The sequence below is a fragment of the Denticeps clupeoides genome, chromosome 19 (assembly GCF_900700375.1).
Source record: "Denticeps clupeoides chromosome 19, fDenClu1.1, whole genome shotgun sequence".
Taxonomy (NCBI): Eukaryota; Metazoa; Chordata; class Actinopteri; order Clupeiformes; family Denticipitidae; genus Denticeps; species Denticeps clupeoides.
The window spans coordinates 6,345,878-6,362,599 of record NC_041725.1 but is presented as its reverse complement, the minus strand read 5'-3'; the positions used below and the strand labels follow the sequence as shown (position 1 = coordinate 6,362,599).

Here is a 16,722-nt window from a genome sequence, read left to right as displayed (position 1 = left end):
TAAAGTTATCATACATTATGGGCAAATAATCATACATCTGGCAAAATTGGTTCAAGTACCTCTTTGAGTGTTAGAAGTTGCCGACCTCTGTACTAATTTAACTTTAATATAATATGTTTAATTTATTATTTTACAAATTTCCACAGGAAATATCATTTTAAACAATTTTTCCAATCAACAAGCAATCAAGGAACAAGTATGTTAAACCATAAACCAAATAGTAAGGCTCAAAACCGAAAGCATTGGGTATTAATGCAGGTTAGTGAACAGGTACAGACAGCCTATATACACATATGGAAAAGACAGTACAGTGCAGGCGTAACAACAGAGATAAACCACAAAGCTGACAGGATGTCATGATACAGTTTCACACAAAAATTAATTATTGTAATGATCTTATAATCCTATACTGTGTTTATAGAATGTAAGTTAAACCATTTTGTGTCAAAGTCACTGTTTGGCCTATAGTTCCAGCTTGTGATGAATGATACAATCTTTAATCAAGGTGTTCTGTTCGGTCAACGGGGGGTGACGATCATCTCATATCTACGCGGTACATTTCCAAATCCGCTGTTCTCGGGGCTAATATCCACACTGTCAGGTCCTTCTGGGCTGGAGAAGGTGAAGTGCTGCAGCAGAGTCACCAGAAACAGGAAGAGCTCCATCCGTGCCAGAGACTCCCCCACACACGCCCGCTTACCTGGACACAAATGTGGAGGACATGTCAAGCATACTAGATTTTTGATGGATTTAAAATGTTGTAAATGGAGATTGCTGATTGCTTTTATGGTTGCTTCTAGAGCAGGTATGTTCGTTGTCTCATTGTGGAACAACATTACTCAACCACAGGACTACAAACCGAGTGCAACGTTGCATACACAAGTTTAATGTTTAATTCAGAAATTTCCTCGCTCTCAGTTTGGGAAAGAGGGTAAGGCCAGAATGTGAAACATGAGCCTAGACAACATCTAAAAAGTTTACAGTAATTCTTACTTTTACTTATTTCACCTGATCTGCGAGAACTCTAATATACCACCTCAATTTTACATAAAAATGTGAAGTGATTGTCATTGTAATACACTGCAGCACAGCACATGGTGCCACAAGGAAATGTGTCCTCTGCTTATAACCATCACCCTTAGTGAGCAGTGGGCAGTCATGACAGGTGCCCGCGGGGGCGGTGTGGGGACGGTGGTTTGCTCAGTTGCACCTCAGTGGCACCTTGGTGGTTAACCTTCTATTTACAAGTCTGTTTCCTTACCCGCTAGGCCAGTTATATGATATATAACCGGACTGTAAGTTTTCTTTCCTTTTTAAGGATAATTTTCATTACCACTGTTGCCCTTGGCTTGCTCACTAGGGGCTTTGTACATAGTACACAACGTTGTACAAATAAAAGTTAATTGATTGATTGTCTATTTGAACTGTATGTCCTGTCACGCTACAATTATTGCAAAGGCTGACTGTATCAAGCTGTCCCTGGTGTTTATAAAGACTCTTCCACTACAGCTCTAATCCTTCTGATAATAACCCTTCAGTCTCTAGTGTTGTGTCCCTGTAACTACTGATTGTAAGTAACTCTGGATAAGGGCGTCTGATAAATGCTGTAAATGTAAATTTAAATGGTTATGTAAAGATAACTATAATGAAATATATCATGTACTATCGATGAATAAAAACAAAACTAAATGTATCTTTGTTGATGCATACAAGACAAGGCGTTATTTCCTCTCATTTAATTGTGTTATTATTTTTATTCAGTATTTCTTATTTATGTGTCACATATGATGTCACTTTACGGCATAGATCATGACTAATTTATGCATTCATGGCATTAATTAGATTTCAGGATACGTTTTGCTTCAATACTATCATAGACTGTGCATAATATAGTGTTTAATGCAACTTTTGCAACTTTTTCCTTAAAGGAAAGGATTGCGTTCGGCAAAGCAATGGAAGCACTGCTATATGGAATCTGTAGTTTGTGTGATTTCAGTGTTTCTATTTGCGTGGGCTTTATAATAGATGTATATTAAATGGTTGCGAGATTGACACCTATGTGTTACATCGTGCATTGATTGGCTATAAAGTTAGGTGAGATGACTGCACATAAACAAGCCAAATATGTCTGCATAGCCAGATAAAAACAGAGATCTGTACCCTGTCGTGCTAATGGAATAACTTGAATGAAAATTATCATACAGTATGGGATTTTTCAAATGTTTAATCGTACATAAAGAATAATTATTGTACGTCAGGAAAGAGGGATGAGCAGGTTAGGGTGGGCAAGTCAGTGAGAGCAATGTCCCTGGCTGGGTCTATTGCCACCCATCTTGTGCTGAGGCAGACACCAATAAAGGTGGTCTCGGTTATATGGAGTATGTACTTCTTGTTTCACAAATAGACGGTTCTCCCATCAGTGCACCTGATAAATGGGTCCTGATCCTTCCCAGCAACTGAGCAGGAGGGATCAGGACCTGTTAAAAGCAGAGGTACATTAATGTGGAAGGCTGAACACTACCAGTGTGTTTTTGTTTCTGTTCTTGACAACCAACATATGCCTTCAGGTCAGTTTGTATTCTTTCATTTTCCCTTTTTGCCCTTGTGTCTTTTTCTGTTTATTATAATGAAAATCCTTTCCCTTTCACAAAGTCCCGATTCTGTGCTTCATTTACCCCTCAACCCTGAGATGTGACAACATTAGACAGGCCTCTCTGTCTGGTTTTAAATCATCCCTAGAAAAAAGTTATTTTATTTATTCTTGTGTACAGCACTTTAGTCCATTGTGGTTGTATCAAGTGCTCTAAAAATAATGCTGGATTGGATTGGAAAATATTGACTATGGCAATTACAATTGTCACCACATTTACCTGAGGCAAATGGTATAAATGCTGGGTTGGGTTTGAAGTTGCCATTGTTGTCTAGGAAGTGATCCGGGTTGAAAGTCCAGGGGTTGTCCCAGTGGTCTTCACCCTTCAGCACAGAGTGCAGTAATGGGAGAATCACAGTGTCCTGTGGGAGGTCGTGGGTCAGTAATCAATATTCAGCAATTACTGAGCAACCTGAATAATCGCAAAGCTTTCTGTATATCCAAACCTCCCAAAATAATTTTTCTGGAATGTTGTTAAGAAACCAGTTGGGTCATGGAGAACCACAATCTGACTTCTGCTGTCAAATCACAGAATTTAAGAACTTTTTGCTTTAATTATTGGAACTTGTTCTGGTTAAGGCTGAGATTGTAGAAGAAAAAGGACAGCTTGCACAAAAATAAGCAATAGTCTTTAAAATCAGTATAATACAGAGATACCTTGGGAATAATGAAGCCTTTGAATGAGATGTCTTTTGTTGCATAGTGTGGGAGCCCCATAGGAACTAAATCCAGGAAGCGCTGTGCCTCATGGATCACTGCGTTGGTGAAGGGGAGGGACTTCCTATCTTCCATGGTGGGGCTCCGTGTTTGGCCAATCACATCATCAATTTCCTTTTGCATTTTCTCTGGATTGATATGACAAGACAGGCATGGCACACACTATTATAATAGGCACATTCCACCAAAACAAGAGACATCATTCTACTTGACATTTGTACTCTTATTCTTACCCTGTATATGAGGGTACTTAATTAGTAACATCATTGTGTATCTCATGGTACTACTGGTGGTCTCTGTACCCGCCAAGAAGAGGTTCAGCACTGTAGATATCAAGTTGTCATTGTGAAATTCAGTGGATGGAAGGTTCTTCTCCTGAGGGGACATAACAGCCATAATTGACAACCCATATGCACATGTACTGCACAGTACACCATAACATAAATAAACTTGCCTACCTCATTTAATCTCATGAGAAAACAGTCAATGTAGTCCCTGGGGTCATCTGGGTTCAAGGTCTCCTGATGTTGTGTAATTTTCTCTGTGCAAAAGTTTCTTATCTCATCCACCTCACGGAAAATTGTTTGGTGACGACCAGGCAAGTAATTCATCAATCGTGGGAAGATGTTATACAGCTGTAGAAGAGTTGATGAATTTATTCAGCTCATGGAAACTGAAAAAGTCACCAGAATTTAGGAACAGGCACAGCAGCACTAAATAGTTACTGTTCTTCTAACAGAATTTGTATCACAATTAAAGAACATCAGCTACATTTACATTTACATTTAAGGCATTTGGCTGACGCCCTTATCCAGAGCGACTTATAATGTATTCAAGCTAGTATCCAAGCTTTCAGAAGAGTTCATTTTGTTCTCTTTTTGCTCACTATTCTGCTATTAAGATTTTTCCCCAAAGGATGCATCGCATTTCATACCTGTCCTGAGGGGCTGCTGAGAAATTTCAGTATACCGCTGATAGTCTGTAGCAGACGCAGCAACTGGGCATCTTTGTAACTGAAGCGCTGCCCGAACACCAAGGCACAGATGACATTAGACACGGCACGACTGAGGAAAAAACTGGGGTCGAATGATGCTGCTGAGAGAACCAAAAAAAAACACATTGTAATAAAAATACTGTTCTTATACTTTAATGCAGGTGCAAGTTGACTCACATTTGTTTTCTCTCAGGAGATCCACCAGGTATTTGCTCTCCTCCTGGATCCAGATCTCCATTTTTTTGCGTCCCATGCCAAAATCTCTGAGCGTGGTCAGAGTGAACCGCCTCAACTGATGCCAGCGCTCTCCATTACTGATCAGTAGGCCTTAAAAGATGTGAACAAAATATTGAGATAGGTCAAGATAAATACAATGATAGTGAAATGCCAAAGCAAATGCATAATGAACATTTTTGTAGGTCATATGACGCCTAGTATTACCGTAGCCTCTGGTTGCTTTATACAAAAACGGTACTGGTGCTCTGCCACTGAAATCTTCAGCCTGGTCCACCAGAGCTTCCTTCACTGTTTCATATCCTATCAGGACCACGACCCTCTGAAGTCCCAGGTATACAGTAATGACAGGTCCGTACTGCTTACTCCACTGGGGGAACACATACAACAGGAAAGGGCATCATTATATCTTCTAACAAGACCTGCAAGAAAACACAGTCTTAATGTAACTGCAATAGAATGGAAAAAACAAAGGACCACTTAATCCACATTAAGTCTTAAATTGTACGTCTTAAGAACATTCCAAGGGTACACAGTCAGTGCAGATGGGTGTTTTAACCAACCATCGCTGACTGCAATGGCACCACAAGGTGCATATCATCCGTCTCTGTGCAATTGTATAGAACTCTTGCTTGGTGACATAAATAAAACAATGACATTAAATAATTATTTTGCTTTGGTTACTTAATTAATTTAAAATAAATACAGTGTATATTTTCCACGTTTAATGTTTTCTACAAAATGTAAAATTTAATTGGAATTGAGTCAACACCCTTAAACTTTGTTGAAGCATTTTTTTTTATATATAATTAAGCATTCAGTCTAACTGAATGCTTTTTACACCTGCCATCAAGTAAAGAAACTTTGAGTAACCCCAAATAAAGTTAAACTGTTCTAGTGGGATTTCCACTAGACAGTCACTGCCCCACATGACACTTAAAGTCATGTGTTGAGCCTCTGGCCACCTGATGATAGCTTTGGTTTGGGAAGGGGATGCTCCAGTTTGTTAAAAAAGAGAAGGGACTTTGTGGAGTATAGATTTATTTTGTTTGAAATATGTTTTTTTTGTTTGAAATGTTTTTTTGTTTGAAATGTTTTTTATTAAAGTTCTTTCGTAAAGTTTGTTTCTGCCATGTGGAAAATTCAGAAGGTAGATTCCCAGATGGACTTTGTGCTTTATGCAAACACATCCTTAAAATGTCTTATTTTCTGTCTTTTATAGAAAAGCTCAATCCTTCAAATTACCAAGGGCTCCTCCCAATTTAAACTTATTTTCCAAAAAAACTTTAGTTGCTAGAAAATATTCGTATTTTACCTCCCTGAAGGTCTGGAATGGGGCATGTTTCTTCACTTGATGCAGATTCCCTATCAATGGCAGACCTGTGGGTCCAGGAGCCTGGCGACATTTCTCCTGCCTTATCCCCACAACCACCAAGAGTAAGAATACCAGGACGGCAAGTACAGTATAATATTATCTAATAACCCACACCATACATGCATAGCGAACAGACTTTATATCCAAATGCAGACAGACCAGAACTGATGCCAGTGACTCCGACTTCCTGAACTATCTGTTGTGGTTGTGTTGTTTTGACAAATACCTTTGTAAAAACTAAACTTCTTTATAAATGATGATGTTTTAAGTGTCCTGTCCTATAGTATGCTATTTAAGTGGTCCATTACAAAGACTGTATAATTCACACCAAACACAACTACTACTCTGGTTTAATCTGCTCTAATGAATGTAATAAAAAGTCACTATTATAATTATCCAACCACCAGATTCTCTACCATCTCTTCTGATGTCCACCGCATCACAGCTGTCAAATTTTTTTCCCCATGCGTAACCATTCATACACTTTCGAACACTTGCAGTATGGTTCGGCTTGCCTCAGTGGGATCTAATTCCCAAAAGTAATTCCCAAAATGGTTTTCATTATATTTATGGCATTTAGCAGACGCCCTTATCCAGAGCAACTTACAATCAGTAGTGACAGGGACAGTCCCCCTGGAGCAACTTAGAGGTCTTTTGGTTCATAGGCGAGTGTCTTACCCACTGGGCTACTACCTCCCCTGGCAAGACAGTAAGGTGTTGTTTTTCACAACTGTTTAAATCTTTAAGCTAGTATATATGGAAGTTTAAATAAGTTGTTTATATCACCACATTTGCATTATTGCCTTGTTACATGAGGTTGGGAACTTTCTTACCTCCAAGAAGCTCTTGAAAGGGGCGTGTTTGTTCAGCTGGGGCAGATTTCCCAGCAGTGGCAGGCCAGTGGGTCCGGGGGGCAGACGGAGCCCCTGTTTGCCCTTCCTCATTCCAAAAACCAGCAGCAGCAAGAGCACCAGGCTGGCCAGCACCAGTGTGCTGGAGACATCCATACCGCAATGTTGTTTTTTTCTGTCCTTGTAGAACACTTCCTGCAAACTTTAAGAACAAACGCAGCTCAGTGAAGAGTTAAGAGTCATGTGACTGCTGACGTGTTGAGTCATGTGACTGCACCCCCTCCTTCCTGCTCCTGGGGCCAGTCACGCACCCAGAATTGCTTGTGGCTGAAAGTTAAAATTGAAAGTATGGAGCAAGCACCAGCCTATTTTTTTAAGGTGTTGGCCTATGAGTCAAATTCATGTAATTCACATTCAATGCTGGATAAGCCAGCAAGAAACAACAATTGTTTGATGATCATGTGCAGCAGACTGTCTCTCCGTGAATCGTCGATGAGCATGCCCTGATACCTACATATATGCATCATTAACAGCAGGTATATTGCAGGCATCTAAAACCCACCCGGGGGCAGTGGTGGCCTAGTGGTTAAGGACGCGGCCCAGTAATAAGAAGGTTCCCGATTCAAATCCTGATCCACTGAGGTGCCACTGAGGTGCCACACACTGCTCCCCGGGCACCTGTCATAGCTGTCCACTGCTCACTAAGACTGATGGGTTAAATGCAGAAGACACATTTCACTGTGTGCAACATGTGCTGTGCTGCTGTGTATCACAATGACAATCACTTAACTTTAAGAGCCCATTTCAAATTCATTTATTGTTATTCTTAACATTCTGACACATGACAATGACATTTTGGACTCCAGCAGTATTATTAGTTAAAAAGATAACATTCATATAGTCACTTTAATAAAGTAATAAGAGCACAATTCCTTCCCATTTATATACATAGCATAAAAGTAAAAATAATATATGCAGGATTATTTTCATTTTACATGTCAGAAAGTCTTTGCTGCTTCCGGTGCTTTCTCTTTTAAGGACAAAAGGTTGAAATCAGTGTTGCCAGATTGTGAATGTTGAAGTATTGTAGCAGCAGAAATATTATAGCAGCAGAAATATTACAGTGCAGGATGAGTCCCTTGACTGAACATCCCAGAATATCATTTGCTTGTAGAAACAGCGACAAAAACTTTAGGTTTAGTACTAGCTACAGGCTTTAACCATGCAGTAAAACTGGAGTATTTCTCTAATTAATTTCTGTAGGTCTGATGGCGATGTTGTGTATGCTAACTCTTTTTGCGTGTTCCGTAACTGCAACTTCACCATGCAAAACCACTTATCATTGTTTAGTTTGTGTCACCACGTGTTACATTGCGCATTAAATGGCTGTAACAAGCCAAGTATGTCTGCGCAGCCAGATGAAAAAAGAGATCTGTACCCTGTCATGCTAATGAAATAACTTGAAATGAAAGGGGTAAAATGATCATACATTATGGGATTTTTGGAATTATTTATCATACATTGTACAGAATGCAAGATTATGGTACAAAGACGATAACTATCGTACGCCTGACAACACTGGTCCAATTAAGTGTGTTAAAGGTTGCCGACCTCTGTACTTGTCTAATTTACCTTTAATGTAATATGTTTCATTTATTATTTACAAATTTCCACAGGAAATATAATTTTAAACCATTTTTCCAATCAACAAGCAATCAAGGAACATTTGAGTTAAACCAGAAACCAAATAGTAAGGCTCAAAACCAAAAGCATTGGGTATTAATGCAGGTTAGTGAACAGGTACTAGACAGACAGACTATATACACGTATGAAAAAGACAGTACAGTGCAGGCTGTACAAAGCTGACAGGATGTCATGATACCGTTTCACACAAAAATTAATTATTGTAATGATCAAACTGTGTTTATAGAATGTAAGTTAAACCATTTTGTGTCAAAGTCACTGTTTGGCCTATAGTTCCAGCTTGTGATGAATGATACAATCTTTAATCAAGGTGTTCTGTTCGGTCAACGGGGGGTGACGATCATCTCATATCTACGCGGTACATTCAAAAAGCTGCTGTACTCAGGGCTAATGTCCACACTGTCAGGTCCTTCTGGGCTGGAGAAGATGAAGTGCTGCAGCAGAGTCACCAGAAACAGGAAGAGCTCCATCCGTGCCAGAGACTCCCCCACACACGCCCGCTTACCTGGACACAAATGTGGAGGACATGTCAAGCATATTAGATTTTTGATGGATTTAAAATGTTGTAAATGGAGATTGCTGATTGCTTTTATGGTTGCTTCTAGAGCAGGTATTTTCATTGTCTCATTGTGGAACAACATTACTCAACCACAGGACTACCAACCGAGTGCAACGTTGCATACACAAGTTTAATGTTTAATTCAGAAATTTCCTCGCTCTCAGTTTGGGAAAGACGCTAAGGCCAGAGTGTGAAACATTTCATTGCCACTCTTGCCTTTGTACATTGTAAACAACGTTGTACAAATAAAAGTTAATTGATTGATTGGCTATTTTTACTGTATTGTCCTGTCACACCACAATTATTGCAAATGCTGATTGTATCAAGCTCTCCGCTGGTGTTTATGAAGACTTTATGGGTCTCTTCCACTACAGCTCTAAGCCTTCTGTTAATAACCGTTCAGTCTATAGCGTTGTTTTCTTTATCGAAATTTATGACGAGACCTTTTTACAAGATGAAGATGTGATGAGTGTGGTAGTAGCCTAGGGTGGTAGTAGCCTAGTGGGTAAGACACTCGACTATGAACCAAAAGACCCAGGCTCAAATCCCACTTACTACCAAGTTGCTCTGGGGGGGATTGTTCCTGTGACTAGTGCTTGTAAGTCGCTATGGATAAGGGTGTCTGATAAATGTTGTAAAGGTAAATGTTAAATGATGAAAATGCTGGTTATGTAAAGATAACTATAACTAAATATATCATGTACTGTTGATGATTAAAAAAAAAGACTAAACATAGGTTACAAATTAAAAACTAAACTAAATGTCTCTTAATGCATATGAGACAAGACATTATTTCCTCTCATGTAATCGTGTTATTATTTTTATTCAGTATTTCTTATTCATGTTACACATATGATGTCACTTTATGGCATAGATAATGACTAATGTATGCTCTCATGGCATTAATTAGATTTCTTGATATGTTTTGCTTCAATACTATCATAGACTGTGCATAATATAGTGTTTAATGCAACTTTTAGCTAAAGGAACCAATAGAATCACTGCTTTATGGGATCTGTAGTTTGTGTGTTATCAGTGTTTCTTATTGCTGGGGCTTTATAATAGATCTATATTAAATGGCCACGAGATTGACACCTATGTGTTACATCGTGCATTGATTGGCTAGAAAGGTACGTGAGATGGCTGCACATAAACAAGCCAAGTATGTCTGCATAGAGGGATGCGCAGACTCCACCATATTCTGAGTTCATGTGTTTAGTATGGCCATGCAGTCCAGGGCCTAATGAACCAGGGTCCATTTTGCATCTGTTCACTTGTGGTTGCGGTAGGCAAGTCAGTGTCAATGACCCTGGCTGGGTCTTTCGCCACCCATCTTGTGCTGAGGCAGACACCAAGGAAGCTGGTCACGGTTATATGGAGTATGTGAAATACATACTCCATATTACCGTGACTGCCTTCCTTGGTCACCTCTTTCTTGTTTCACAAATAGACGGTTCTCCCGTCAGTGCACCTGATAAACGGGTCCTGATCCTTCCCAGCAACTGAGCAGGAGGGATCAGGACCTGTTAAAAGCAGAGGTACATTAATGTGGAAGGCTGAACACTACCAGTGTGTTTTTGTTTCTGTTCTTGACAACCAACATATGCCTTCAGGTCAGTTTGTATTCTTTCATTTTCCCTTTTTGCCCTTGTGTCTTTTTATGTTTATTATAATGAAAACCCTTACCCTTCATGAAGTCTCGATTATGTGCCTCATTTACCCCTGAACCGTGAGATGTGAAAACATTAGACATGCCTCTCTGTCTGGTTTAAAATTCCTAAATTTGTTCTTTCATTTATTTTTCTGTACAGCACTTTAGTCCATTGTGGTTGTATCAAGTGCTTTAAAAATAATGCTGGATTGGATTGGAAAATATTGACTATGGCAATTACAATTGTCACTACATTTACCTGAGGCAAATGGTATAAATGCTGGGTTGGGTTTGAAGTTGCCATTGTTGTCTAGGAAGTGATCCGGGTTGAAGGTCCAGGGGTTGTCCCAGTGGTCTTCACCCTTCAGCACAGATTGCAGTAATGGGAGAATCACAGTGTCCTGTGGGAGGTCATGGGTCAGTAATCAATATTCAGCAATTACTGAGCACCCTGAATAATCACAAAGCTTTCTGTATATCCAAACCTCCCAAAATCCCTTTTTCTGGAATGTTATTTAAGAAACCAGTTAGGTCATGGAGAACCACAATCTGACTTCTGCTGTCAAATCACAGAATTTAAGAACATTTTGCTTTAATTAATGGAACTTTACTGGTTAAGGCTGACATTGTAGAAGAAAAAGGACAGCTTGCACAAAAATAAGCAATAGTCTTTAAAATCAGAATAATACAGAGATACCTTGGGAATAATGAAGCCTTTGAATGAGATGTCTTTTGTTGCATAGTGTGGGAGCCCCATAGGAACTAAATCCAGGAAGCGCTGTGCCTCATGGATCACTGCGTTGGTGAAGGGGAGGGACTTCCTATCTTCCATGGTGGGGCTCCGTGTTTGGCCAATCACATCATCAATTTCCTTTTGCATTTTCTCTGGATTGATAAGACATTTTACCGTAAGACAAGACAGGCATGGAACACACTATTATAACAGGCACATTCCACCAAAACAAGAGACATCATTCTAATTCACATTTGTACTCTTATTCTTACCCTGTATATGAGGGTACTTAATTAGTAACATCATTGTGTATCTCATGGTACTACTCGTGGTCTCTGTACCTGCCAAGAAGAGGTTCAGCACTGTAGATATCAAGTTGTCATTGTGAAATTCAGTGGATGGAAGGTTCTTCTCCTGAGGGGACATAACAGCCATAATTGACAACCCATATGCACATGTACTGCACAGTACACCATAACATAAATAAACTTGCCTACCTCATTTAATCTCATGAGAAAACAGTCAATGTAGTCCCTGGGGTCATCTGGGTTCAAGGTCTCCTGATGTTGTGTAATTTTCCCTGTGCAAAAGTTTCTTAGCTCATCCACCTCACAGAAAATTGTTTGGTGACGACCAGGCAAGTAATTCATCAGTCGAGGGAAGATGTTATACAGCTGTAGAAGAGTTGATGAATTTATTCAGCTCATAGAAACTGAAAAAGTCACCAGAATTTAGGAACAGGCACAGCAGCACTAAATAGTTACTGTTCTTCTAACAGAATTTGTATCACAATTAAAGAACATCAGCTACATTTACATTTACATTTAAGGCATTTGGCTGACGCCCTTATCCAGAGCGACTTACAACGTATTCAAGCTAGTATCCAAGCTTTCAGAAGAGTTCATTTTGTTCTCTTTTTGCTCACTATTCTGCTATTAAGATTTTACCCCAAAGGATGCATCGCATTTCATACCTGTCCTGAGGGGCTGCTGAGAAATTTCAGTATACCGCTGATAGTCTGTAGCAGACGCAGCAACTGGGCATCTTTGTAACTGAAGCGCTGCCCGAACACCAAGGCACAGATGACATTAGACGCGGCACGACTGAGGAAAAAACTGGGGTCGAATGATGCTGCTGAGAAAACCAAAAAAAAACACATTGTAATAAAAATACTGTTCTTATACTTTAATGCAGGTGCAAGTTGACTCACATTTGTTTTCTCTCAGGAGATCCACCAGGTGTTTGCTCTCCTCCTGGATCCAGCTCTCCATTTTTTTGCGTCCCATGCCAAAATCTCTGAGCGTGGTCAGAGTGAACCGCCTCAACAGACGCCAGCGCTCTCCATTACTGATCACTAGGCCTGAGAAGATGTGAACAAAATATTGAGATAGGTCAAGTCAAGATAAATACAATGATAATGAAATGCCAAAGCAAATGCATAATGAACATTGCATATGACGCCTAGTATTACCGTAGCCTCTGGTTGCTTTATACAAAAACGGTACTGGTGCTCTGCCACTGAAATCTTCAGCCTGGTCCACCAGAGCTTCCTTCACTGTTTCATATCCTATCAGGACCACGACCCTCTGAAGTCCCAGGTATACAGTAATGACAGGTCCGTACTGCTTACTCCACTGGGGGAACACATACAACAGGAAAGGGCATCATTATATCTTCTAACAAGACCTGCAAGAAAACACAGTCTTAATGTAACTGCAATAGAATGGAAAAAAGGACCACTTAACCCACAATAAAGACTCAAATTTTTAGGTTTCTTAAGGTCTTGTCAAATCATGTCAAAAGGTCTTAAATTGTACGTCTTAAGAACATTCCAAGGGTACACAGTCAGTGCAGATGGGTGTTTTAACCAACCATCGCTGACTGCAATGGCACCACAAGGAGCATATCTTCCATCTCTTTGCAATTGTATAGAACTCTTGCATGGTGACATAAATAAAACAATGACATTAAATAATTATTTTGCTTTGGTTATTTAATTTTTTAAAGAAAATACAGTGTACATGTTCCACCTTTAATGTCCTCGTCTTCCTCCGCTTATCCAGGTCCGGGTCGTGGGGGCAGCATCCCAAGTAGGGAGTCCCACACAGCACTCTTCCCAGCCACCTCCACCAGCTCCTCCGGCAGGACCCCAAGGCTTTCCCAGACCAGACTGGAGATATAATTTCTCCAGTGTGTCCTGGGTCGACCCAGGGGCCTCCTGCCGGCAGGACATGCCCGAAGCACCTCCCCAGGGTGGCGTCTAGGAGGCATCCTGACCAGATGCCCGAACCACCTCAACTGGCTGCTCTCGATGTGGAGGACCAGCCGTTCGACTCTGAGTCCCTCCCGAATGTCTGAGCTCCTCACCCTATCTCTAAGGCTGCTCATGACCATAGGTTAGGATTGGGACGTAGATCAACCGGTAAATCGAGAGCCTTGCTTTCTGGCTCAGCTCTCTCTTCATCATGACAAATCGGTTCAGCGTCCGCATCACCCCCCAATCCGCCTGTCGATCTCCTGTGCCCTTCTTCCCTCACTTGTGAACAAGACCCCAAGATACTTAAACTCCTCCACTTGAGGCAGGACCTCTCTCCCAACCCAGAGATGGCAAGCCACCTTTTTCCAGTCAAGAACCATGGTCTCAGATTGGGAGGTTCTGATCCTTATCAGGAAATTGAAGACCACCTTGAAAGGTTCTTCTGCCAGGCGTTCCCAGCAGACCCTCACTATACGTTTGGGTCTACGTGTCATTTTCCGCTGCCATCTGATCCAACTCACCACCAGGTGGTGATCGGCTCCGCTCACCTCTTCACCTGAGTGTCCAAAACATATGGATGATATGACTACAAAGTCAATCATTGACCTGCAACCTAGGCTGCCCTGGTACCAAGTGTACTGATGGGCATCCTTATGTTCGAACATGGTGTTCCTTATGGCCAAACTGCGGCTTGCACAGAAGTCCAATAACGAAACACTACTCGAGTTCAGATCTGGTGGGCCGTTTCTCCCAATCACTCCCCTCCAGGTCATGCTTTCATTGCCCACGTGAGCGATGAAGTCCCCCAGCAGGACAATGGAGTCCCCAGTCAGAGCACTATCTAGCACTCATCCCAGGGACTCCAAAAAGAGTGGGTACTCTGAGCTGTTATTTGGCGCATAAGTGCAAACAACAGTCAGGACCCATTCCCCGACCCGAAGGCGCAGGGAAGCTACCCTCTTGTCCCCTGGGGTAAACCCCAACAAACAGGCTGAGAGACTTGGGGCTAACAAAAAGCCAACCCCAGCCCTCCGCCTCTCAACCGGAGCACCTCCAGCAAAGGAGGGTGTCCTACCTTTCTCAAGGACTTGAGTTCCAGAGCCAATGCTATGTGTCAAGGTGAGTCCGACGATATCTAGCCAGTACTGCTCAGCCTCTTCCACAAGCTCCAGCTTCTTCCCCGCCAGAGAGTTCCATGTCCCAATAGCCAGTTTCCTTGTGCAGGGATTGGACTGCCAAAGCTCCTGCCTTGGTCTGCCACCCGATCCACATTGCACCGGACCCTTCATGTTCCTCCTGCTGGTGAAGGGTCCACAGTTGGATGAACCCATGTATCAGGTTTGGGATGGGCCCCATGGGCAAAAGCCTAGCCATCAGGCGCTCACCCCCAACCCCTCAACCCCAGGCTGGCTCCAGGGTGGGACCCCAATAACCCTCCGGGCTGGGTACACTGGCTCTTTGTTGTTTTTTTTCCATGAAAGGTCTTCTGAACCATTCTTTGTCTCACCCTTTACCTAAGACCAATTTGTCATGGGTGACCCTACCAGGGGACCCAAGTGCCCCAGACAACAAGGTTCAAGGAGAAGACGTTTAATGTTATCTACAAAATTTTTAATTAAATTGTAGTTTAGTCAACACCCTTAAACTTTGTTGAAGCATCTTTTTATATATTTAAGCATTCAGCCTAACACTTTTTACACCTGCTATCGAGTAAAGAAACTTTGAGTAACCCCAAATAAAGTTAATCTGTTCTAGTGGGATTTTTCTGACATTTAATCACCTGCTACAGCAAAAGCCAGGCTTCACAGAGAGCGTGTAATGTAGACCACAGACCAGTCAGCCCAATAAGGTTGTCCTGTCTTGTTCGAACCGAACCTCGGCTATAGGAATGTAGTGTTGGGGGGGTGGTCATTGACACTTCAAGCCATGTGTTGAGCCTCTGGCCACCTGATGATAGCTTTGGTTTGGGAAGGGGAGGCTCCGTTTTTGTTAAAAAAGAGAAGGGACTGTGGATTATAGATTTATTTCGATTGAAATATGATGTTTATGATTAAAGTTCTTTAAAATGTTGGTGTTTCTGCCAAGTGGAAAATTCAGAAGTAGATTCCCAAATGGACTTTGTGCTTTATGCAAACACATCCTTCAAAATGTTTTATGCTCTGTTTTTATAGAAAAGCTCAATCCTTCCAATTACCGTATGCTCCTCCCAATTCAACCTTATTTTCCCAAAATTTTTTATAAAATTTGTGTGACAGTGATAATGACACTCAAAGTTAATTCCTCATTTCCAAGTTACTGCAGGCAGTCCATTCTTGTTTGTATCTGTTTATTTCTATAAATGCTAAAGATGTACTTGAGCAAAACATGAGCAAACATGAGTTTTGAAAATAGGGCTCTTTTATATGGCTTTCTTACCAGTCATAGTGTTGCTCAAAAGTCAAAGTCAACTATTTTTACTTTAGTTGCTAGAAAATATTCGTATTTTACCTCCCTGAAGGTCTGGAATGGGGCATGTTTCTTCACTTGATGCAGGTTCCCTATCAATGGCAGAGCTGTGGGTCCAGGAGCCTGGCGACGTTTCTCCTGCCTTATCCCCACAACCACCAAGAGTAAGAATACCAGGCTGGCAAGTACCAGAGTCAAGTAGGCATCCATATGTATTTCCTCTTGTTCTCCTAATACCCCTGTTTTCTCTGAGTTTTCGCCCCCACAGACTCAGAGGATTTATGTAATGGTCTGAAGAGATAAGAAAGGAGGGCAGAGTGTCAATGATGAAATGGTGAAACAGTGACTACTGGACTATTGACACATTTTAACCCCACGTGTGCCATTGCTCCTGTTTGCTCCTTCTTTTTTCCTTAAAACTTGCACAACAATATAATATTATATATCCAATAACCCACACCATACCCACATAGCCAACACACATTATAGCTGAATGCAGACAGACCAGAACTGATGGCAGTTCTTTTACATGTACTGAATCTTTACTAAAAA

General features: G+C 41.1%; 2 protein-coding genes across 4 annotated transcripts; both read right to left on the bottom strand.

Annotated features, from left to right (window-relative positions):
* Nucleotides 1-96: 96 nt before the first annotated feature.
* LOC114769711 (cytochrome P450 2B4-like) lies at nt 97-7,063 on the bottom strand. Of its 3 annotated transcripts, none has more exons than XM_028962977.1 (9): nt 6,804-7,063; nt 4,803-4,965; nt 4,539-4,688; nt 4,302-4,462; nt 3,826-4,002; nt 3,601-3,742; nt 3,308-3,495; nt 2,871-3,012; nt 97-700 (listed from the first exon to the last, which is right to left on the bottom strand). In XM_028962977.1, the coding sequence occupies exons 1-9, from the start codon at nt 6,975-6,977 to the stop codon at nt 519-521; spliced, it is 1,479 nt and encodes a 492-aa protein (XP_028818810.1). In that variant the 5' UTR covers nt 6,978-7,063; the 3' UTR covers nt 97-518. The 3 variants fall into 3 exon arrangements, with proteins under 3 accessions (XP_028818810.1, XP_028818812.1, XP_028818811.1); XM_028962979.1 differs by having other exon boundaries at nt 3,670-3,742; XM_028962978.1 differs by having other exon boundaries at nt 4,302-4,459.
* Nucleotides 97-16,384, bottom strand: LOC114769713 (cytochrome P450 2G1-like). Its single transcript, XM_028962981.1, has 10 exons — nt 16,213-16,384; nt 12,940-13,102; nt 12,679-12,828; nt 12,442-12,602; nt 11,966-12,142; nt 11,741-11,882; nt 11,433-11,620; nt 10,995-11,136; nt 8,755-9,030; nt 97-424 (listed from the first exon to the last, which is right to left on the bottom strand). The coding sequence occupies exons 1-9, from the start codon at nt 16,378-16,380 to the stop codon at nt 8,849-8,851; spliced, it is 1,473 nt and encodes a 490-aa protein (XP_028818814.1). The 5' UTR covers nt 16,381-16,384; the 3' UTR covers nt 97-424; nt 8,755-8,848.
* Nucleotides 16,385-16,722: the final 338 nt, after the last annotated feature.